Genomic DNA, 23,224 nt, shown 5'->3' on the forward strand with positions numbered 1-23,224 from the left:
AGAATGGAACATCCATTCATTCCTCTAGCACATACTATATAGAGAAGGTCTTGTGCTAGGTAGGATCTGGAAGTAGGGGAGTAAAAAATTAATATCAGCACAGAATAACTTATTGTAATTGAGGTAAGTACAAGATACTGTGGGAGGGATCCAATCCATTTTGGGAGGGGGTCAGGGTTAGGGAGGTGGAGAGTGTCTAGGGGAGAGGGGCCTTTAAGGATAACTAAGAGTTAGTCAAGTGAGGATTTGCTTACATCCACGTGTCCTGCTTAAGAACAGTACATATGGTATACAATATATCAAACTTGTTGTTTTTTTAAATGGAGAAGATTCTTTGCCTTACAACAGAATTCTCCTAATATCAAAAGGATCCATACCCAGTGTCGCTGCAACTGATGTTAGCCAGTGAAAAATATGCCAAGCCCTGGCTGTGATAGACGGGTCTCATCTAATTGCCCAGCCATTGTTTATATTCATTTGAGCCTGATAGCATGTCCAACTGATCTGAGCTGGTCTGGACCTGTTCTCAGGGAGCTTTTAGGGAATCTGTACATTGCAGGGAGGAATCCTTCCAGCTTTCAAGGAACCGCAGTCTGCTGGCACCACTGCACAGGAACCGCGGGAACATAGGAGTGTCCTCCCCGGGCGATGTACAGTAGGCCCTGGGAGCTCAGACACCACACTGGTGCACAGCCATCCCTGGAGTGCTGAAAGGGATTCCACAGGTGCCAAGAAGGGAAAAGGGATCAGTGGTGGTTGCCTAGGGAAGGCAGAACAAGAGATAAAATTAGGAACTTGGCAGCACCGAGCTTCCATGAGCTTCCTGAGGTCAAATCAGATTTGGAAGAAGAGAAACCTAGATAACTTACAAAAAAAAAAAAGGTTAAAAAATATTTCATTGAGACAAATAGAACAGAGTTAAATTCTTTCATTAGCCTAATGATTTAATTCAAAGGTATTTTAGAAAATTAACTTCACTGTTTACTAGGTCACAAATTCTTACTCTGGCCTTGCACAGCTGCTACTGTTGGGTTGTAATGGCTGGTTGGTGGGTTTTTTGGTACGCATTTTTTTTGTTTTTTATTGTGGGAAAATGTACATAACATAAAATTTAACATTTTGATAATTTTTAAGTATGGAGTTCAGTGGCATTAAGAGCCTTCATTTTCACCATCATCTATTCCTAGAACTTTCTTGTCATCCCAAACTGAAAGTTTGTACACTTTACACAGTAATTTCCTGTTCCCCTCTTCCCCCAGCCCCTGACAACCATCCTTCTGCTCCCTGTCTCTATTCCCTGTCTCTATGTATTTGCTTAGATACCTCCCACTATTAGTTTTGAGATAGGCTAGCCTCCTAGAAATTGGAATTTAGAGTTCATAGTTTTCCTGGGCACTCAACATGTGATCATAATGGTTTAGGGCATATGTAGAATAGCCTGCCCAGCTTTTACTGGTAAGATGGGTTCCATGTAAATGTTGAGATGTATGTTATTTTGTCACCTACTGGCCCATGACTGGGTATGCAGGTTCCCTCCTTGTGAGTTCACCGGCAAGGGGTCCTGCGAGCCCAGCAGAGGTGGGGTCAAAGGCGTTGTCTTCCCCATTCCCCAGCACAGCTCCTTGGCAAGGGGCCTGCCACCCTGGACTGAGGGGGGGCAGGGGGCCTGGGGCCCAGAGAGCAGAGGGGCAAGAGGAATGCACCTTGAGAGCCTGTCCATCACCTGCTAGGACGTAAGCTGCTTCATCAAGTTAGCACTGTATCAGGGCTTCTGCAGGGTGGCCCTTACTTTTCTGGAGAAAAAAAGCACTGCTCACATGGTGGAGCCCACAGGGCTGAGCACCTGCTGGCCTGAGGAAGATAAGATACTGAAATTCACTTCCTATTGCCAAGACTGACCATCTAGTCAGGAAGAGGCGACTCCTGAGCTCAGAATGTGTGTATAGGGTGGAATTATAAAGATTGTGCATGCTCCTGGTAGGAATTTGGGGGAACACAAAGACAAAGGTAAAAATAAAAACCGTCTGAAATAGCGTCACACACACATACCCACTGGCCACGTTTGGCTTGTTTCCCTTCTCCTGCAGGTTGTTACTTTATGGAGTTGATCATATTGAATACTTGAGTTTGGATTCTGTTCTTCTCACTCTGCATGAGGGTGTAAGTATTTCCCCATGGGTTAAATGTTTTTGTAAATATTGTTTTTAAAGGACTGCCTAATACTTTATTGTTGGTTGCACCATAACTTATGAAATCATGCACTGTTCACATTCATAGACTCTTGGAACCTGAAATAACTTGAGACTATAGAATTGGACCCATTTAATGTACACAGTGACTTCAGAAAAGGCAGGCCATACTATTTCTGTCTACATGATTCTTACTGATCAGTGACTCCAAGTGTGGATTTTGAAGTGAGATGTAACTGGGCACATTTCACAACATCCTCACTCACTACCTTTATGAATGTGTCTTTTCTTTGGCCAAACAAGAATGGTTAAAATAAGCTCATGGATGTAAAGGGCCTGGGGCAGGGTCTGGCACACCTGTGAGCAGTTGAGCAGCGTGGCTATCAGTGTCCTCACATAGACGGTGAGAGGGAGTCTCCTCAGGTCCAGAGTTCTATCCACCTCAAAGGCTTTGCATATCCTAGAAGGTCCTTGAAGAGAGGCTTACTAATATAAGCAGAGGTGTGGAACACAGGGTAGAAACCCTTTGCAAAAATATATAATATATGTGTGTGTGTGTGTGTGTACACATGCATATATACAGTGCACACATACAGATACTCATACATACATGCATTCAAATACACACACACACACACACAATAGGAACCACATATGGCAAACTTACACTTGCATTATGGAACAGTGAGGGGCAAGTTCTGGGATGACCTCTTTTTCTTTTTCCCAAGGCCCTTCTTACACAGTAGAAACAGAGAAAGAAAATAACTCCACCCCAGAGACTTGTTGTGAGGACTTCATGGCATAAAGCAGAGGAAAGCCTAGCCTATCATGGGCTTCTGCTGATGTTGGCCTCCTTCCTGGCACTGAATGGTCAGCATACCTCTGACTCACTGCAGGCGGGGGTCACTGTGGATCTGTTACTGTGAGTGGTTCCAAAGGAAAGGGATGGAGGTGAGCAAGTGGGAATGTGTGAGTTCACTTTGAAAGAGTGAAGAGAGGGTGGGGGCCAGAGGGCAAGAGGCAAAGGACCTTGGGCTGTAGTAGAGGAGCAGCATAGAAGGCCAGTGGACCTGGAGCCTCTTTCCTGAGCTCCCTGCCTTAGGGCAGTGTAGACAAGGGGCAATATCGAGGCCCTTCCTGTAGGCTGTGAATTCATTTGGGCTTCCACAGTATGTCTCTTGGCTGTGTTTTCATTAGCTTTTCCTAGTAGGGCTCCAGATGGCATGGCTTCTGTCTGCATGGGAAGGGCTTTGACTTCCTGTGGGTGAGCTCAATGGCTGAAACCAGGAACAGAGAGAAACTTGGAGAGACAGGATTGACCTTCCTGGGAAACGACTGAGAAGACTTGGTCTCCCTGAGGCTCTCTCCAGCCAGAGGAGGCGAAGGTGGGGCAGGCTGCCCAGGAGTCTCTGTGCTCTCCATGTGGGGAGGTGACAAAGGAGGGCTGGGACCCCTGGCCGGAAGGAGATTGCAAGGAGGACAAGGAACCCATTTCAGTCCCTTCCCGACCCTGGGAGTTGCCCTTTTGGTTCAAGCTTGTTGCCTTGTAGATGGAAAGCCAGGTGAGAAGATGATGTCTGTCAGCATCACCTGTGAAGAGGTGCGCTGCTGGTGCTGAGCTCTGCAGAGATGCAGTGCATGCAGCAGGCACTTCCCACTGCTGAGGCCCTGGCTGGCTCTTGGCTCATCTCTGGCATTGGGTCCAGGTGGCCACGACTGCAGGTCTCCTATGTGTGAGGTGTGGAGCTGGGGCGTTTCGTCCTTCTGGCCACCCTATGAGTGCATGGGGATAGACACCCTCATTTCATGACTGACGAAACTGGCCTTATCTGGCAGCCCTTTGGTGAGGTAAATCTGGGAGACAGGAAGTTTGAATGAGGACCTTGGCAGTGTCAGTGGCAAGAGGCTGTAGTTTTAGATCGCATTTACCTTGAAACATATCTTGTTTGTGAATCTTGAGGTGGGTTGAAGGCTGAGCTTTTCTCCTTGGCCAAACTGCTGCTTTGTAGGAAGGTTCTGCCCAGTGTGCCTCCAGCCCTCCTTAAATTTCTGTAGAACTCCATCACTTACCCCCTGCCTGATAATACTGTTTGATGCCATCTGGCAGGTGATGAGGCCCAGGGAAGGCAGAAGGTGGGGCAGTCCTAAATGTGAGTGCACCGGCAGCTCGGGCCAGGCTCCTTCTCTCATTCTGAGAGTTACTCAGGGGCTCTGCTTTAAACCTTGAGCTTGTCTCCCAGACACCATGGGCTGAGCCCATTACCATTGCTGCTGCCGTCAATCCGAGGCCCTGTGTTTTAATTTGCAGAAGCCAGAGGCACGGAGAGGAATTGCTTTGTGACTCATAAAGTCGCATAGGCAGAACCACAAATAAGGGACTCTAGTTGGCAAAAACCAAATTGCTTCAAGGCTATTCTTGGAAACTAAAGCATGACGTCTTGTTTCTTCCCAGAAATGCAGAAACCTTTCATATTTCTGGGTAGTTGGTTTATTTATATTTCATATCAAACTCCAAAAAAGCAATAGCTGGGAGGCAGCTGACAAGGAAGACTTAAACAAGAGTCATTACCTGGGATCCTCTGATTTAACTAATCTTTAACCTTCTTTTTTTGGGGAAGGAGAATGGAGTCCCCCAAAAGTATCACATTCCAGGTTCTGCAAGAAAAGGCTTGAAGCTGGGACTCAGACTCACAGAGTTCTTCTGAGTTAGCCTTTCTCATTCATTAGTGAAACTACCTTCCTCCATGTATGTTCTCAGCTCATTAGCTAAGCTTCCTTATATGAGGTTTCCCACTTCCTATAAGAAGAACTTAAAATTCAGAAGTTGAGTTGTCCAAGGCTGCACAGCTAGGAAGTGGATTTGAACCCAGATCTTCTAAATTGAAAGCTCATGGCCTCTAGTTTCAAGTGTATATAATGCCATGACCTGGGAAGCTAGTCCCAGTGGTCTTCAGTAATGTACCTTTTTCTCTTCCCTTTGTTTTCATGACATTTGGGCTATTTGAAGAAGAATGATGAGTGCTGACTGTCATGTGGCTGCCAGGTGCTGAATATGTCACATACACAATCAGATTGATTCCTTACAACCCTAGGACATGAGTGGTGCTATTCCCATGTTACAGGTTGAGGGAGAGAACATGCCTAGGATCGTACAACTAGCAAGTGTGTGAGACCAGATTCACATCCAGTTTTGCCAGACTAAATATTCTGATGTTCTTCTGTGATGAGACCTATCCTGCATGGGTGTTAGTCATTTTTAAAGTCTTTGACTTCAATTGGAAAGTTGATTTTAAAGGTCGAGACTACACACTTTAGATCCAGGGAGGCAAGTCTGAGCCTGGTACAGGCTGCTGGGGTCTGGCCCAGAGCTGGCAGTGCTTATCTCCTCCTGTCTAGCCATCTCCCTCCACCTCCCTTATCTCACCCCCGATAAGAGCTAGTTCCTGGAGCTCCCACACCCACCCAGTGCCCTCAGCACCGCTTTTGGCTCTTTCCACTGGAACTCTAAGATTAAGTTCATTTTTCTTTTTGGGGAGGAGGAGAGGCAGCTGGGTTTGGGAGGAGACCGGTTCATCCAGTTTGTAAATTATTCCTGGGAGTCAGGTCTGGCCTGATAGCTCAACTCACCATTTAGAGTTGGCAACTTGGAGAACTAATTTACCAAACTGTTTTCCAAACTGGTGCATTACCCAGATACAGATCTGCCCTATGTGACAGATGCAGCAGCACATGTTTCCCTATCTACCAAGTGCCTCCCAGGGCCAGACTTGGCCACTCTCCCACGCTTGTATCTTGCCCTTCACTGCAACCCTGCAAGGTACAGGTTATCATCTGTCTCTTACAAAAGAAGACACTGAGGCTCAGAGCTTATGTGGCTTATGTGAAGCATGTGGGCAACCAGGGGCCGAGCTGAGCTTTGGACTCAGGCTCTAATAGCCCCACAGCCTGTGGTTTTTCTCTGCATCACCAGCCCATCCTCAGAAAGGACTGCAGGATACCAGTCAGTTTAAGTAAGTGTCAGTCAGCTACTGCATCCTTTGTTCGATGCAGGGCACAGAAGTGGTTCCAAGATAGGGAAAGACTGAGGATATTAATATACTCTGAACAGCAAATGAGCCTTGCTCTCTGTTTATGCTTTCCGGGTGGCAAGTCTTGCCCATGGGAGAAGGTTGAAGCACAGCGGGAGGCAGTGTTTATTTGAGTGATGCCAAAGGGAACACTGTGGGCATTAAAGGAGCCGAGAGAGCATCTGTGAGGGAATGTATCTCTTATTAGCACCAGACAAAGCACAGAGCCAGCTTTCCAGGTTTGTTGAATTTGTTGAGTTGCAGGGACCAGAGCAGCCAGGTAAGTGCTTATGGAGGACAGAGGCCTACTGAAGAGTGGAACTTTGCTGGGCCTGGAACAGGGAATGTGCTAGTCTCTCTTCAACTAAGCATGCTGCCAGGCATATTGGAAGCTCTCCCGGAAGGGAGAGGAAAGGGTCCTGTACTGTTGCCAGTGTACCCTTGCCCATCAGTATCTGGGTGTCTGGTGTGTGGAGAGTGTGTCTGCCTCTTACAGTGGGTGCCCAGCCAGGCTGCCATGTGGCATTTATATGTGCTTTTCTTCTTCCCTTGCTCTCCTAGCTGCTTTCCTCTTTGTCACCTGGGCAGCCCCTTAGCTGCCTCTTTCTCCAGTTTACTCCTGCCATTTTCCCAAAGAACTGCTGCTCTGTCTCCTGTATACCCCATGGCTTACTGGAGAAGCCAGATGCCCTCCACTATCTGCCCTGGATGCCTCCACCACACCTTGTCATGAGTCCTGAATTCCCAACCTTGAACTTGCTGACATTCTGCAGCTGTATTGGCTCTTTCCAGACTCATGCCTTTGTACAGGGGTTTCCTTTGCCTGGAAGGTTCACTCCCCAGTCTTCTAATGAAATCCACTTTGTCCCTGAAATTGCAGCATTTTGGCATTTCTCTCTCCTGGTTCCTCAGGACTCTTCTAGGCTCTATTGGATACCCCCTGCACTGGGCTTCCAGGCACTGTGTTCATATTCTATAAGAGCTTGCCTGCTGTCTTCCAATCGACTCCTTATGGACCCATCTTCCTTATAAGGCCCTATCTCTGTATCTCCAGCACTTAAGGTCATGTATCACTTTGTTAAGGCAGCAATAATTGTTGCTAAATGAATGAGTAAAGGATTAAGGAAGAAGATAAACACCATTCTCTGCTTTTATTATTATAAGGCCAGCCTGCAGTTCAAGTGCACCCACAATAGCATTTCCATCTGCAGAGTGGGAAGCCTCCCAGCCTGAGGGCTTTATCTCTGTGTTTGCTGACCTTGCCAGGCCTGTCTCAGGGAGCTTGGTATGCTATATCCTCTTGTTTAGAGACCCTGTCAAGCCCCCCTGATGGCTGAGCTTGCCCCAGCTCTTCCATGCTTGTCTTCTTGCACAAGAGGTGTATTCTGGAAAAAATAGTGAGTGCTTTGGAAAATGAGCTCTCATTTATTTTTGTTCCTATGAAACTGAAATGACTCTTATAAGAAATGCCTGAGGTTAGAGTGGTACAGAGAGAAAGGATGATGGCCAAAACCCAAGCAAGCTTTTTATGATGTAAATGAACACCCATCACATTTTTCATTCCATCAACTTGAGCACTTGTTCCAAAGAGCGCTCAGCTTGGGCTTACAAAGCTCAGACTCCTTTCGCACATCAGGAGGAGAGCCATGTGTCTCTCTGCTGTGCTGTATGTCTGACTCAGGTCGATGTTGTGCTTCTAGCAAACACTGGGGATAGAGAGCAGTCTGGAGAAGTTGCTGTTTGTCATCTCTGCAGGGGAAAGATCTGCCCTCTGGGACCAAGGAAGGGAGACTAAAGCTTGATGTCTAAGGGTAGATGGGATAGTCATGAAGTCGAGTGTGGTATGCACTTTGAAATTTCACCTGTGTATGATGTCAGGTGGCTAGGTTACATTAATATTAGTCAACCAACTTGCAGCACCAAGAATTATAGCTTTTCAATGGTGCTAAATCTAGTGTGCTTTTCTGATTTTCTTTTTTCTCATTTTACTATTATTTCCAGAACTGTCTGGTTCATAGCAAAATTGACTAGGTAATGTTCATAGCAAAATTGACCAGGTAATGTTGACATCAGCCAGGGTATATCTGGGGCAATCTGTAGTGCTTTTCAGCTAGCAAGAGGAGTGGGGTATTGAGAAGAGAAGGAGGCTGCCAGCAGGCAGCATTGCCAGATTAGAAGGTATGGTTGTACATTTTCTATACTTTATTTATATTCAGTATTAAGAATTGTGTTTAGTATCTTAAAGGAATTTTATTTTTACCTCTCAGCGCCCCCCCCCCCCCCCACCTTGCCCTCATTGCCACAGAGCTGACCTCTGCCTCTATCTCCCTTTGCAGGTGTGACATTTCTTGGAGTACTTCATGGTGGTCTTCTCCATCCCTTCCACACCACTGCTTCACACAGCTCCTAAAACATGGGAGAAAATGAGGATGAAAAGCAGACCCAGGCCGGGCAGGTTTTTGAGAATTTTGTCCAGGCTTCCACGTGCAAAGGTACCCTCCAGGCCTTCAGCATCCTCACGCGACACCTGGGCCTCGACCCTTTGGACCACAGAAACTTTTATTCCAAGCTCAAGTCCAAGGTGACCACCTGGAAGGCCAAAGCCCTGTGGTACAAACTGGACAAGCGTGGGTCCCACAAGGAGTACAAACGAGGGAAGTCTTGTGTGAACACCAAGGTAAGGGGAGCCCTGTATAGGTGTCTCTTACCCTGAGGTGTGTGCGTGAACCTGTTGGGAGATTAGAATGCTGTTGCCATTATGTCTAAGGCTCTTAATAGGCATGAGTATGTTTTACTGTTTTGCTCAGCTGAAGGTTTCCTTTGTCTAAATGTGCACAGCTTATCGGGATTGGGAGTTTCCATCTTATCAAGGCCTCAGCTACTCTTCTGGTGCCTCTCCAAGGAAGAGAAAATAAAGGCACACATGACATTATCCTACTTCTACTACTAGTACCACTGCCACTACTACTTCCAGTAGCTGCTATTTTGGGGGCAACTTCTGGAAGCTGGGCATTTCATGTACGTTCTCATACCCACAGTAGGCCTTTGGGTCATGTAAGAGGTATGGAAGCTGAGAAGCCAATTATCTTGCCCAAGGTCATACAACAAGAAGGCAGCATTGGTCGGTGTGATTCTAGGATTGCAACCCTAATTCTGTGGAGAGGCAGAATTAGAGAGCTGTGTTCCCCTGGGAGCAAACATTTTATAATGATCCTTTGGTCTTAATTGGCTAAGAGGTAAGTCCTTGGTCCTTACTGCCTTTTCCTCCCTCTCTCTGTCTCTTCTTTCTCACACCTCCTCATTCTCCACCTCACCACTCTCTTATAGGACTCATTTCTCTGCTCAGGATCACATTTGTAGTTAACCCCCCACAATTCCCCTTTGGCCATCGGCACTATTGGTGAACATGGGGCTGACCGGTGCATCACATCTCTGATATCTCTGCAATGCCCATCACCAGATGGGCAGCCAGAAGTCAAAACTTCAAGGCTGGCCTATGGGAGCTCTCAGCCCTGGGCACTTGTCCAAGCTGTTTTGTTTAGGTTAAAATTGAACATACTGTATTTAGACCTCATAGGAGGTAGCTCAGCCAGAGCCCCTGGAATTCCAGTCGGTGCCAATACCAGACAAGAGGATTGAACTCTCCATGGCAATCAGAACTGTTGTGTTTTTGTTTTGGTGATGAGAAGCTGTTGAATCCACCATGGGGTGCAGCTGCCTTCCCTTGCCCCAGGGGACACAGCTGCCAAGCACAGTACTGGTGTAGGCAGAAGTTTCCATCAGGCAAAAACAGACAACTTTAACCCAGGGCAGACCAGCCATCCAGGTAGTGCCTTCCCAGAACCTGCCAAGCTTCAGCCTTAGGCAGAGGAGATGGAAGTAGGAAAGAGGGAGGGAATGGGATGAGGGCAGTATGTGAGGTGCCACCCCCTCTGAGTACCTCCCTTCCAGTCGTAACTTCGTGATTCATAGTTCACTGGGCAGCTTTTCAGATGCAGAGGAGAGGGAAGCTTTCAGCTTCCAAAGCACCACCCTTTTTGGTGATCACATATGGTGGCTTTCTTTTAAAAAGGTCGCATAGAAGTTGGGTGGTGGGGTGGCAGTAAGTTTTTCTCAGGAAAGGTTTTCAGAGGCCTTATTTTATTAGGAAATGCAATTGCCCCAGACACCCAACAGTTCCTAGCTATTTAGGGGAACCTCTTGGTGATCTAAGACAGACCTTCAGAGAGAGTGAATCAGCAGGGGCACAGAATGGAGGGCTGACTACCGTGAAAATGCTCTTTTAAAAATCACTCACCATCTGGCTAGCCCCTATTTTGTAAGTGTTGGTGGCTTGAAATAGAAGAGTCCCTATGGTGGACAGACCATCACTGGTGCCTGAGATACAGAGGGGAAGAACTAACGACTTAGTGATGCTCGTGGAGAGTGCCTCTTGCCCATGAACTTTATACCTTTCTTAGAAGGAGGAACAAAGACATTTCAAATGTGTGGTAGCCTGTCTCATAAAAACTACTTAGATCCAGAACAGTAAAAGATAGTTTTGAAAGTATACTTTTAAGTACAGTGTGACTGTGTTAGGCCACTTTTGCTCCACATTTCAGAAACCCAACTCAAACTAACCTAAACACAACAGAGAAATCATTAACTTGTATAAACAAGAAGGTCCACTCGAAGCCTTTTCCATCCTCTCTCCTTCCATCTGTCTCGGAGATGTTTTGCTCTCTGTTAGCTCATTCTTTCCTCCTGCAGACAAATTTTTTCTATGTTGGTAGCCTCTAGTTCATATCTTTATATTTCCATTACCCAAAAGGCTAGAATCTTTCTCTTCCTGATCAATATTGGAAAAAAAATCTCAGGGAGTGATTCTGATTGGCGTTCCCTAGGCCAGTGATTGCCGCCAAAGCAAGGGGACTGTCTGCTGTCATTGGCAGCACTTCCAAGTGGCACATGATTGATATAAGGGAGGAGCAGGTCCCCAAGGCTATGGATGTGCAAGACAGATAAAAAGCAGGTGTGCTCTCCAGTGACTTCAGTCGCATTCTGGTCATGGTACAGGCCCTCCGCATATTGGATTTATGTGGGTGGTTGATACCCAGCTCTGAGAGCCTAGGGCTTGTACTCCTGTTGTGATCAAGCAAAGCACAGAACATGGGTCCATCCACTCTCCCGACATGAGCAGATGCTGTCTTGCTTACCTACTTTGATTAGCTCTCCTTCAGTGTAGTAGTTTTCGCTGAACATTAGCCAAATAAGAAATGCTGAGCATTTGCGTGCATGTGGCTGATCATTAATGCTCAGTCACATAACACAGGTGTTCCAGGTTCCAGGCATATAGCCAAGCTCCTGGTTAGCCACAGGTAGAGTGGGAATAAGTGAAAATTCAGCCGGACTCCCACCTTTGCTTTGACGTGGATACATCTCAGCACCACTTGGAGTAGATCTGGGTTTTTGCATTTCATGAGCATTTCCCAGGCCCTCCCTGAGGCACCGTGCTGAGCTGCTCTATTCCTGCTGACAGTGAGTGTGTGTGCTGTTGGTCATGGTTGGGGGAGATTGGATCTGTTCGGAGAAGAAAGGCCTCTGGCGGAGGTGTCAGAGGATAGGGAGACGGACTCGCAAGGTCACTAGGGCAGTGGCTTAGGTGTTAGTTATGTAATCTAACTTGGGATCATGGTTTATTATTGATTGTTATTTATGAGGGGTTTGTCAGGCACCTAGTAATTCTTTCCCTGGGTGTGTTCTGTTTGGGTAAAGATTGAACCAACAATCAAGCCAATTAACTCTTTCAGGATCAGTATTGGCTCTACATTAGGATAGTGCCTGGATCAGATGTCACATCCAGCTATATAATGTTCCTGAGGAAAACAGCCCAGAAGAAAATGCACTACATAGTTTGGCTTGGGAACTGCCATTGTCATAAAATCATGGCGTCTGGTCTTTATTTTGTATGTACTGAATGGTAGAAGGAACTTGAGAGAATGTTGTGTACAATCTCTGCGTTTCACAGGTGGTGTATGGGGGCCCAAGAAGCTGAAGCTACTTATCTGAAGATAGTGGGTAGCATTGCCAGGATTTCGACTTTATTGATTTGTCTGTGCAAATATTTTTTTGCTCATTCGGCAGGTGTTTCCATAACCCTACACCTTATTTGACAGGGCAGATGCTTTGAAAGATGAATAAGTGGTTCTCTCTTGAGCTTTCTGTAGAGGAGAAATGTAATTATTTCTGTATTTATTAGCTCATTTAATCATTCATGAAGTAAATAATTATTGAACAGGTACTGTGTGCCAGACACTTGTCTATGTACCTAATCAGCCCCTTAACAGTTCTGTGATTTGGGGCAAGTTACTTAAATCTCTGATCCTCAGTAGTGTTCTCTATAAAGTAAGGATAATAATGTACCTCCTTCACGGAGTTACGATAAGGATTAAATAAGGTAATCTTTCTAAAGTGTTTAGAATGCCTAGTACATAGTAAGTGATCAGCAAATGTTTAGCCATTATTATCATTAATATCCTAAGTGCTATGAGAGAGGTATGTACACTGTTCGGCAGGGATATAGAAAGGCAGGCAACTAAGCATGACTGCAGTAGTCTGGGAATGTTTCCTGGAAGAGGGGTATGATTTGGGGCTTCACAGATGCATGGACATTTACCTTGCCAAACCAAGGGAACATAAGGCAAAGAGATATATTCCAGGAAGAGTTATGCTGTTTATGTGGTGGGAAAGAACATGTGTGTGAGGAGTGGAAAGAGGGGAGCAGGTGAGAGTCAGAGAGCAGAATGGATGGGTACAGGAGAGACCAGAGAGAAAGGCTTTCTGGGGCCAGGCTGTGAATAGAGGATCCCATAGTCAAACAGAGGCAGAGGCCCTGGAGGACCATTGAGGATGCACCCCCGATTCCCAGTTCAGGGTCCTTACTACCGCCCTCCGTGGGGTTGCTCAGTAAATACAGATAACCAATGCAGACCAGAAGACCATTTGTACATCATTAACATACAACAGGCTGCAGGAAATGACTCCAGACTCTTTTGTCACCAGCAGAAATGGGGCCAGCCTATGTAATGAAAACTCTTGGATTATTCTGTGAGAAGGAAATGTTTGTATGATCATTGCATCAAGTCAGGTCACCCCATACCTTTTGCTTCTGAATGTGACCCTTGCCCATCTTTGCCTCTGCAGTGGCTGCCCAGTGGTGGGTAGGCCAGGCTTGAGTAATATCTGTGACTCAACTCACCAAGGGGTTCCCAAGCTCATAAGCAGAGCACAGTATGAGGCTGGAGGCAGGGAGGCAGGGTGGGAGAGGTGAAGCTGGGAGCAGAAGGCTGCTATCTTCTAGTCTAGATAAGACTATCTGGAATTCCAGACCTCTGAAATCACCTGCCAGGGCCATGGGAGCCAGGCTATGCTGAGCAAGCTGAGGCATGTCAAGTACCACTTTGCTTAAGACAGTTGAAGGCATGACCACAGAACACAGGAGGATCTCTGGGATGTGAGATAATATGCTCGTGAAACAGGAGCTTAGATGATCTCTGGACTTGTCTGCCGACCTGACGATGGGCCCCTGGCACTGCCATGTTAGATGAGTTTTCAAGCCTAGAATCACCAGTTGGGGTGTGTTCATGACTATAGCTGTCACCACGACTCCACGTGGCGTTCATGGGGTTAGCACAAGTGTGTGCTTTGACTGTTACATATGAGCTGGGGCAAATTCAATTTCCAACAGTTTTAACTGAGATGAAAACGCTCTCTTTTTTGGCTGTCTTCACAGGAAGTAGCTAATCTGGTATCACTGTGGTTCCTTTTTATAAATACACTGATAAATAAAGACTGCGTTGTCTTTTTAAGAAAAAAAAGATTTTGTTTTCTTTAATTAAAAAAGGAATGTATTCTCATGATAAAAAAAAACAATTCAAGCGGGACCAGAAAATATACTGTGACAAGGAGTACCTTTTCCCCAGGCCCCCAGGTGCCTTCCTTTAGGGGCAACCGCTGTACCATTTCCCGGGGGCTCTACCTGAAAGTCCCCATGTGTATCCAAGTATGCAGATGCATGTGGAGATTCCCCGCTCTTATTTTTTAATGGAAAATTGATCTTACATTTTTGTTGTCCACCTTGCTGTTTTCATTAAAAAATATGTATCTTGGAGATTGTTACCCATCAGTATATGGGTCTTTAACACTTCTTTATTTTCATGGCTTCCTATGACTTCCACTTTATGGCTTTTTCACAATTCATTTAACTGCTTAGATTTTTTTCCCATTTATTGCTGGAAAAATCAGTGCTGCAGTACACTTCCTCATATATACTTTGTGTGCACATGAAAGGATACCTGGAGGATAGATGGTGAGAATTTTCGAGTCAACGGGTATGTGTGCTGTGTTGACAGTGTTGTGGGCATTGTCATGTTCTCTCCCAGCCTGAGGGTCTTCAGTGGACAACCAGTGGGGCAGGAGCCTGCCCAGAAGAGCCTTTCTTTGGAAGGGAGCTACCTGATGGGATGCTGCCTACTTGAATTTCCTTTCCTTGGCCTTGCTGAGTGGGCACTGGGAGGGACACACTCTGAGTCCTGGAGTCTGGGCTGGGTGACCTTGGTTGGGGAGGGGGGAGCGGCACTGAGTGAAGAGGCCTCCAGGGGCAATAAGGCAGGGATTGCTGCAGCCGCTACCGCAGCCACAACAATTTAATCACCGTAATGAACACCCAGCATTTGCATAGGCACTGTCTTGTAGTTCCTGGCCCACCCAGGGTTGTACAAGGCCTTAGGGAATCTTTGTCCAGGATGATCCAAGTAAATGTGGGGCAGGGCAAAAGGAAACTGTGAAGCAGTTTCATGCTCTGCTTCACAGACTGGAAGGTATCCCCTGGCTCTCTTCTTTTCTGCTCATTGAAGACACTTGCTCTGCTTTGCTTTTCTTCATGAAAAAAACATATTGGAGATTAGCATATTTCATGACAAGGAACTTTTCCACTTGGTATGAATGTATCTGTTTACCTCCTACTTAGCTGGGTGGGTTATCAGGGTATCAGCCTCCTGCCACAGGGCAGGTCCCAGACGACTTGCTGGCCCTGCACTCAGGTTATTCACCCCCTGAATGAGAAAGGGGTACACTCAGCTGCAAGGAACTGAAAACCTAACTGCAGAGACTTAAACAAATAGGGGTTTATTTTTAACCACACATCAAGAGAGAGAAGGAGGCTGGAGGGTCAGCGATATATTCTCTGTGATTCTTTAGGCCAATGCTGTTCAATAGAAATATAATTGCAAGCCACATAGATAATTTTAAGTTTTCTAGTAGGAACACTTAAAAAATACAAAGAAATGGTAAAATTGATTTTAATATATTTTATTTAATCCAAGATGTCTATAACATTATCATTTCAACAGGTAGTAAATATAAAAAATTACTATTGAGATATTTTATTTTTTTAAAATTAAGTCCCTGAAATCCTGAGTATCCTTTGTAGCTTATCTCCGTTTAGACTAGTCATATTTCCATGTTCAATAGCTACATGTGACTAGTGTCTGTCAAATTGTATAGTATAGCTCTAGGTTTTCCCTTATACTTGTTACCTTTTAATACAAGACGGCTGCTGCAGTTCTAGTTGTCACATCTGCTTTCAGAATAAGAAGAAGGCAGAAGAGGCTGCTCTAGCTATATACATTATCTTATCACATAGGCAAAAGGGTACATAGAAACTCCATTATAGTATAAGCTCACGAGGATGGGGTGGGCAGGAGTTTTAGTCTGTATATTCTTTGCTGATTCTCTAGAATACCTGACAAATAGTAGGTATTTTTCGAAGTTTGAGTTCTTCAAAAGCAGATGGTTAGAAGGTGTTTGGAGTGCAAAATGTTCATTAGCAATCAACACCTGTGAAAGGAATGGGGGAGGAAGCTGGATTGGGCAAAAGTCAAAATGTGTACAAGAGAACCGAATGCCTGCAGATTCAAGCAACTGAGTCTTTTCCTACTTAGCTTTTCAGGAAATGAGTTTTGCAAGAGACAAGGGTGGGAGGCCACACACAGACCTCAGTTGATATAAGACAGTCAGCTGTGAGCTACCAGTTCTGTATATGTTCAACTTCTATATGAATACAAATACTGTGCTATATAACATATAGTTACAGAAATGTATACTTAAAGGCACTAAGTTACAAATAACAATAGTATGTACATATATTCTTGTATGTATCATAATAAAATTTTATTACGTAAAAAACTATTCATCTTAAACTTCTGTGCAGCTTCTTGGGAAGGAAACCCAGGTATGTCCTAACTTCAGAGCCTTCAGCTGTTTGTAACATCGTTTACTGTAACCTGGCACACTTCCCACCTTCTCACATGCTGTTGTCTTAAGAGATGTAAATACAGGGTAACAAGCTGTCACCAAAGGTTTGTCCATGGGAATTCAGCAGTGGGGAGATATTTTTTTCTCAGATCCTTTCTCCAGGCAAGAGCTGTCTAAATCTGAGGAAAATACCTGAGAAAATTCCTTTATGCCCAAATCTGTAAAATAGTTCAGAGAAGTCTCCTTTACCCCTGTACCCACGGCACTAGCACGCTGATGCTTATTCTGCAGCTGGCGATTGCTCTAAGAAAGTGATATCTTCAGTTTAGTCTTTTTTCCTGCATTCCTCATGTTCTTCAAAATTGTGGTAAAATATGTATATAACACAAATTTTGCCATTATGACCATGTTTAAGTGTATAATTCGGTGGTACTGATTACATTTACAATGTTATATAACCATCACCATTTTCTATTTCCAACATTTTTCATTACCCCAAATAGTAACCCTCCACCTGTTAAGCAATAACTCTCCATCCCCCTTCCTCCTATCCCCTGTAACCTAATCTACTTCCTTCCTCTACAAATTTTCCAATTCTAGGTATATCATACAAGAGAAATCAAATAACATTTATCTTTTTGTGTCTAGCTTTCACTTAATGTAATGTTTTCAAGATTCACCCAAGTGGTAGCAGGTTTTAGAACTTCATTCCCTTTTTTTCCCTCAATTTTATTAACACAATTTATCAAAAGTGTTATTTCAACATGTAAATACTATGAAAGCTATGAAAAAGGGTTTTATATTTTTGTACTAAGCTTTCAAAATCCAGTGTGTTTTGCTCTGACAGTGCATCTCAATTTGGAGGCTACATTTTAATCAGAAATACTAATCTGTATTTAAATCTCATAAAATTTACAGTTGTAAAAGTGCATTTACATAGGCAAGTTATCCCAATCATAGTTGAAAGTTTCCTAATCGCTGAATTGAGTATGGGTTTTTTAAATTATGGTAAAATATACATTAACAACATATACCATCTTAGCCATTACAGTGGCATTAAGTTCATTCACACTACTGTGCAGCCATCACACCACCCACCTCTAGAACTTTTCTCATCATCCCAAACTATACCCATTAGACAAAAACTCCCCATTCTTCCCTCCCTGTGGCCCCTGCAACCACCTCTCTACTTTCTGTCTCTGTGAATTTAATTGTTGCTGGTACCTCATGTAAGCAGAATCATACTGTATTGGACATTTGTGACTGGCTTATTTCATGTCGCACAAGGTTCACTTGTGCTGTAACATGCTTTGGACTCTCCTTCCTTGTCAGAGCTGAATAATACTCCACCGTATGTATATATACCACATTGTGTCTATCCATTCATTCATTGATGGACATTTGGGTTGTTTCCACCTTTTGGCTATTGTGAATAATCCTGCAATGAACCTTGGTGTACAAGTATCAGTCCAAGTTCTTGTTTTCAGTTCTTTGGGAGGATATACCTAGGAGTATATGTTGAATAATATGGCAATTTTTTAAGTAACAACCAAAGTGTTTCCACTTACTCTTATTTTTGAAACTGTTATCCCTGAGTTGACAATTGTTAATTCATTCAAGAAATCATGTTGAGTGTCTACTACATGCTAGGTAACAGGAGTTAGCAATAAAGAGAATAGATAACACTCTGCCCTCTTGTAGTTTACATTTTTCTCAGTGAGGGACAGACAGTAAGCAAATGTGTGTGGCCTGAGTGTGTGGGCGTGGGTGTGCAGTAGTGGCAAGTGCTAGGGAGAGCATAAAGAGAAAAGAAAGCAAGGGAAGGGAGATGCGGGTGCTCTGAGCTGAGATGCGCTGCTGTTTTCTGTAGGATGTGCTGGGAAGGCTTCTCTGAGATGGGCAGAGAACTAAAGGAAGTGAGAACATGAGCATGTGGGTCTTAGAGAAAAGAGAATTCTAGACAAAGGGAACAACAGCAGGTACAGAACAGCTGACAAACGAATGTGCTCAGTGTATTATTGAAACAGCACGAAGACTGATGAGGCTGGAAGGGGCTAGGCCAGGGGTGGTAAGAGATGGGTCCAGGAAGGGATTGGGAGGCCCAGCCATGTGGGACTTGAAACCTTTGGAAGGACTTTGCCTTTTACTCTGAATGAGATACAAAGCCACAGGAGGCTTTTGAGTGAGAGTCACAAGATCTGACTTCCACATGGAAGAAATTGTGAAATCTTAGTGATGTTAAAAGTGAAGATAGACTGGAGTCTCTCCCATCTGTGAATAGCAACTGTCTTAGGCCTAAGGAATTTATTGTATTCTGTGCTCATCATTGCCTCAGAGGAGCTGTTTGCTCTTTCGCCATAGACCAGCAGATTAGGGAGAGGCCAGAACCAGCCTTGTTGCCCCAATTGGGGCAGACCTAGCCATTCTCATTTAAAGTCATCTTGGAAAGACAAAAAATCCACATAACACCACACAAGAAGGAGTCTATTCATTAATTTATTCATTCACTCACTCATTTAGTGGCTGCTAAATGCCAACTTATGCTGGGCACCAGAGAGAAGGGTGCAGGCAGAGGTGAGGAGCAGGAACACAGAAGACAGTTTTCTCATGCTGTCCCCAGGACCCTGTGTTGTGGGTGTTGTGATAGAGCTGGGGGAGGGGAGTTGATTCTAGACAGGTTGTCAGGGAGGTGACATTTAAGTGAGATCTCCAGGTGAGAAGCTGCCAGCCCTGCAAAGAGCTGGTTATTCAGAGAGGACAGCAAAGGCCCTTCAATGGGACAGCTCCTGGCCAGCTGAAAGAAGCAGCCAGAAGCCAAGAGGGTGCTGGAGTGAAGTGAGAGAAAGGTACAGTGGTATGAGATGAGGTTGGTGGTGGGTAGACGGGAGGCCACTCACTACAGGCCTTTCATGTAGTCCATTGTAGCAACTTTAGGTTTTATCCAAGGAACTTTCTTTGACTACCAGCACCACTGCTTACTAAGTATGTGACCTTGCCTCTTGGAGCTTCTGTTTCTTCATCTATGAAATGGGAATAATGATAATAATAGTTATTAGCTTGTTGGGCTGAGGTGCAAGCTACATGTGAAATGCACAGGAAGCATTTAAAATGCCTAGGACCTGCTAATTATCTGCTTCTTCTTGAAACTATCCTACTGATTTCTGACACAGCTTTTCCTGACCCACTTTTTAAAGTCATCTTTGTGCTCTTTCTCCTTTTCCCTACTAAGTACTGGGTGTCCTTCAAGGGCTTGTCTCTGATTCCTTCGGCTTCTGCTGGTTGTGCTTTCTCAGGGGAAATCTCAGCCACGCTCAGCTGTCACCACCGCCTGAAGAAGACTCCTACATGTGTATCTCTGGCCCTTACCTGCCTGAGCCTCACAACACCACTTAGGTACCTTATGACGTCTTCAGGAGGCCCCCTGGGGGACTTAAGCCACATTCACCATATTCTTTCTGAAACATGTTTTTTTCACTCTGTTTCTTCAAATCCTGAAGGCTCCAAACCCTACAGTCACCTTGTTCCCATCCGCTTCCCACCCCACACACCTAATCAATTGTGAGGGTTGCCCCACTTTCCTTTCTAGTTTTATTCACATCTGCCCCCTTCCTCTCCACTCCTGTCACCCGACAGTGGTGGAGGCAGTGATCTCTCACCCAGTCTCTGGCCTCTTTCCTGCCTTGCCTCCCCCGTGGCCCTGCCACCGAGCCCCGCAGAGTCATCCTGCCACATTCTGACTGTGGCTCTTTGCGCCAAGGCGCAGCTTGGGGGGTCTGTGCATTGCAGCTCCACCTCCAGCCTGGCCTGTGCCCTGTCTGGTCCTCCTGCCTTGTACTTCATCAACCTTGCATTCCAGAACTCCCTTCTCACATGCTCCATCCTAACCACACTGCTCTGCTCGCCCTTGGCCTCTTCCCCACCTGACCCCTGGCCAGCGTTCCAGTGCTCCCAATGCCCAACCTACTGAACAGCCTCTCCTTGGAAGCCCTCTGCCTTTGCAGCTCCAGCAGTTTCCGCCTCCCACCGCCCCCTCAGCAACCCATTCCCAGGGCCGCCCCTGTGAGTCTGTCACTTAAGCTCTCATCTGAAATGTGCCTCTCTAACCACGACTCTAAGCTGCCACTTCTCTCTCTGTGTCACCCTTGTGCCAACCCAGGTTTTCATCCTTAACCAACTCCTCCCTTTTCTAACAAGCCGGCAGCAGAGCCTTCCCTGGCCTTCATTTTCTTGCTCATCCTGGAGCCCATGTTGTTTTTGCAGTCATGTTCAGCAGCCTCTTGATGCCCTGACTCCAGGCTGGTGCCCCCTTAGGAGACGTAACTAACTGTCCTATCCTCGAGGGCTGCCGGCAGTCATGGAGAAAGTATCAGGGCCTGACAGGATGGTCTCAGTACCAAGTTATAACTCACTGTGGGGCACCTTGGCACTGCCAGGACAGCCCTTTAAGAATGTTTAGCCAGTTTTCTAAGTTGTGCCCAGCCTTTATCTCCCTCTCCACCCTTCAGCTCCTTCCCTTTAGGCAGCCATCCTACTTCTCAGGAAACCTGATATTCAGCTGTGTTTCTTTTTCCCTTTCAACCAAATTCCTGGGGAAGATAAGTGCTGTACTCCTTGCTCTCATGGCTTCACCTCCCTCTTATTCCCAACCCACTGCAATCTGGCTTCATTCCCACTGCACCAGTAGTAGAAATGCTTTTTTTTTCAGGGTCACCGGGGGCCTCAAAGTCAACTTGGCCTCTTTGAGACATGGTAGGTTGGTCTCAAAGTAGGTCACCATCTCCTTGATGCTCTTCTCCTTAGAGAGGCACCTAGGGTGTAGCCATGAGCCCTGGTCCTTGAGGGAGGGAGAGTGTAGGCTATGAAAGAATTATAAACCTGAGTATTAACAGGTCTAAGACCAGTGTTTTCATATTTTCTTGGCAGGAGAATTTTCCTTTAAGAGCACCCCACTGGCGTTTTTGCTGCTGCTGCTGAACTCAGCAACAGGTGTGAGTGGCATGGATTTACGATCCCTTCTAGTATGGCAGGAGCCTCTTGTATTTTTCCCTTTCCAATTTACTCTGAGGCTCCAGATCATACTGAATGGCTTACTGTTCACTAGAAGTTAATGATGCATCACAATGGTATAAAGCTTTCCTGCTTATAAAGCAGTTTTGCATCCCATGTCCCATTTGATTCGCACAACAGCTCTGTGAGGTAATAAGGGCTGGTGTCATCATCTCCACTTTATAGAAGAGGAAACTAAGACTTAATTTGGTTAAATGGCTTGCCTAGAAAGTCATAAGGATAAATGGAAGAGTGCGAGAATTTTCAAAACCAGACTTTAGTATTCAGTTGGTTGACCTTTGTTTGAGGACTTCAGTGTGAACAGTGACTGTCAGAACAATATGAAATCCATGGTCCCGCCACACAATTGTTCAACACTAAGTATTGGATGTTAAGAACACAGAGGGGCTCAGACATTAGTCTTACCTTTAGTTTTAAAAGAAATCCTGTCTGAAAGTATTTAAGGTGGACAACAGCATTACTTCATATTTGTGAATTTACAATTTTAGAACTTCACATCTGAGTGTTTGCTTATTAGAGGTTTTCAGCTAATGTCCTGGTATCATGAAGCTCTTTTGGTGAATATAGTAGTTTGAAATTTGGGGTTAAGTATGGCATTTGCAGCCTTACATCAGCTTCAGCATTTAACTTACTTTGTTTTGTTTACACAGACTTAAAATAGGGAGTTTCAACTAAAATAGTTTATAACAGCTTGCTTTGCAAGCTCTATAATCACAACAATCCAGAAACTTAAACATGTAGTAGAAAAATGTGTCTTACTTGCTTTAAGATTCAAACCAAAAATTTCTCATCTATAAAATGAAGTTAGTATTACCTACTTAAAAAGATTGTAAGTAGGAAATAAGTTAGCTTAGTAGAGAGCCTGCAACATTGTAAACATTTAGTAAATGGTAGCTATTATTATTTCATCTATAGGTTTAAGGAAATAGTTGAGAATTGTTCCCCATGCTGGGGATTCAAGGCAGTGCTGGTATGGGTTTTTGTTTTATTTTAGTTTTTGGTGGTCGCATCATTTTTTTCCTTTATTTTTTCAGAGCAGTTTTAGGTTCATGGCAAAACTGGGGGAAAGGTACCAAGATTTCCTATATACTACTGTCCCACACATGTGTAGCCTCCCCATTTATCAATATCCCACACCAGAGTGACACACTTGCTATAACTGATGCACCTACATTGACACATCATTATTATCCAAAGTCCATAGTTTACTTTAGCGTTGTGTCTTGGTGGTGTACATTCTGTGGGTTTGGACAAATGTATAGGGTCATGTATCCATCATTACGGTGTCATAGAGAGTATTTTCACTGCCCTAAAAATCCTCTGTGCTCTGCCTATTCATCACTTTCCCTACCTACCCCATCCCCATCTCCCCCCAACTCCTGGCAACCGCTGATCTTTTTACTCTCTCCATAGTTTTTTTTTTTTTTTTTTTTTTTTTTTTTTGAGAGGGCATCTCTCATATTTATTGATCAAATGGTTGTTAACAACAATAAAATTCAGTATAGGGGGGTCAATGCTCAATGTACAATCATTAATCCATCTCAAGCCTAATTCTCGTCAGTCTCCAATCTTCTGAAGCATAACGAACAAGTTCTTACATGGTGAACG

The 23,224-nt window shown here is 44.8% G+C and overlaps 1 protein-coding gene across 18 annotated transcripts in view; it reads left to right on the forward strand.

Annotated features, from left to right (window-relative positions):
* The window catches only part of MICAL2 (microtubule associated monooxygenase, calponin and LIM domain containing 2), a 223,832-nt gene that overhangs the window by 41,302 nt on the left and 159,306 nt on the right, over positions 1-23,224 (forward strand). For 13 of the 18 annotated variants that reach the window (XR_005063413.2, XM_073216210.1, XM_073216209.1 and 10 more), the window contains one exon: positions 8,593-8,933. Coding sequence is in view for 17 of the 18 variants with exons in the window: in XM_073216210.1 (XP_073072311.1) it covers positions 8,670-8,933 (264 nt within the window). In the remaining variant the exon portion in view is untranslated. Of the gene's footprint in view, positions 1-2,087; positions 2,161-2,917; positions 3,141-8,592; positions 8,934-23,224 lie in introns of all 18 variants that reach the window. The other 5 variants (XM_073216201.1, XM_073216204.1, XM_073216203.1 and 2 more) reach the window with 3 other exon arrangements.

This window comes from Manis javanica, chromosome 11, assembly GCF_040802235.1.
Source record: "Manis javanica isolate MJ-LG chromosome 11, MJ_LKY, whole genome shotgun sequence".
Lineage (NCBI taxonomy): Eukaryota > Metazoa > Chordata > Mammalia > Pholidota > Manidae > Manis > Manis javanica.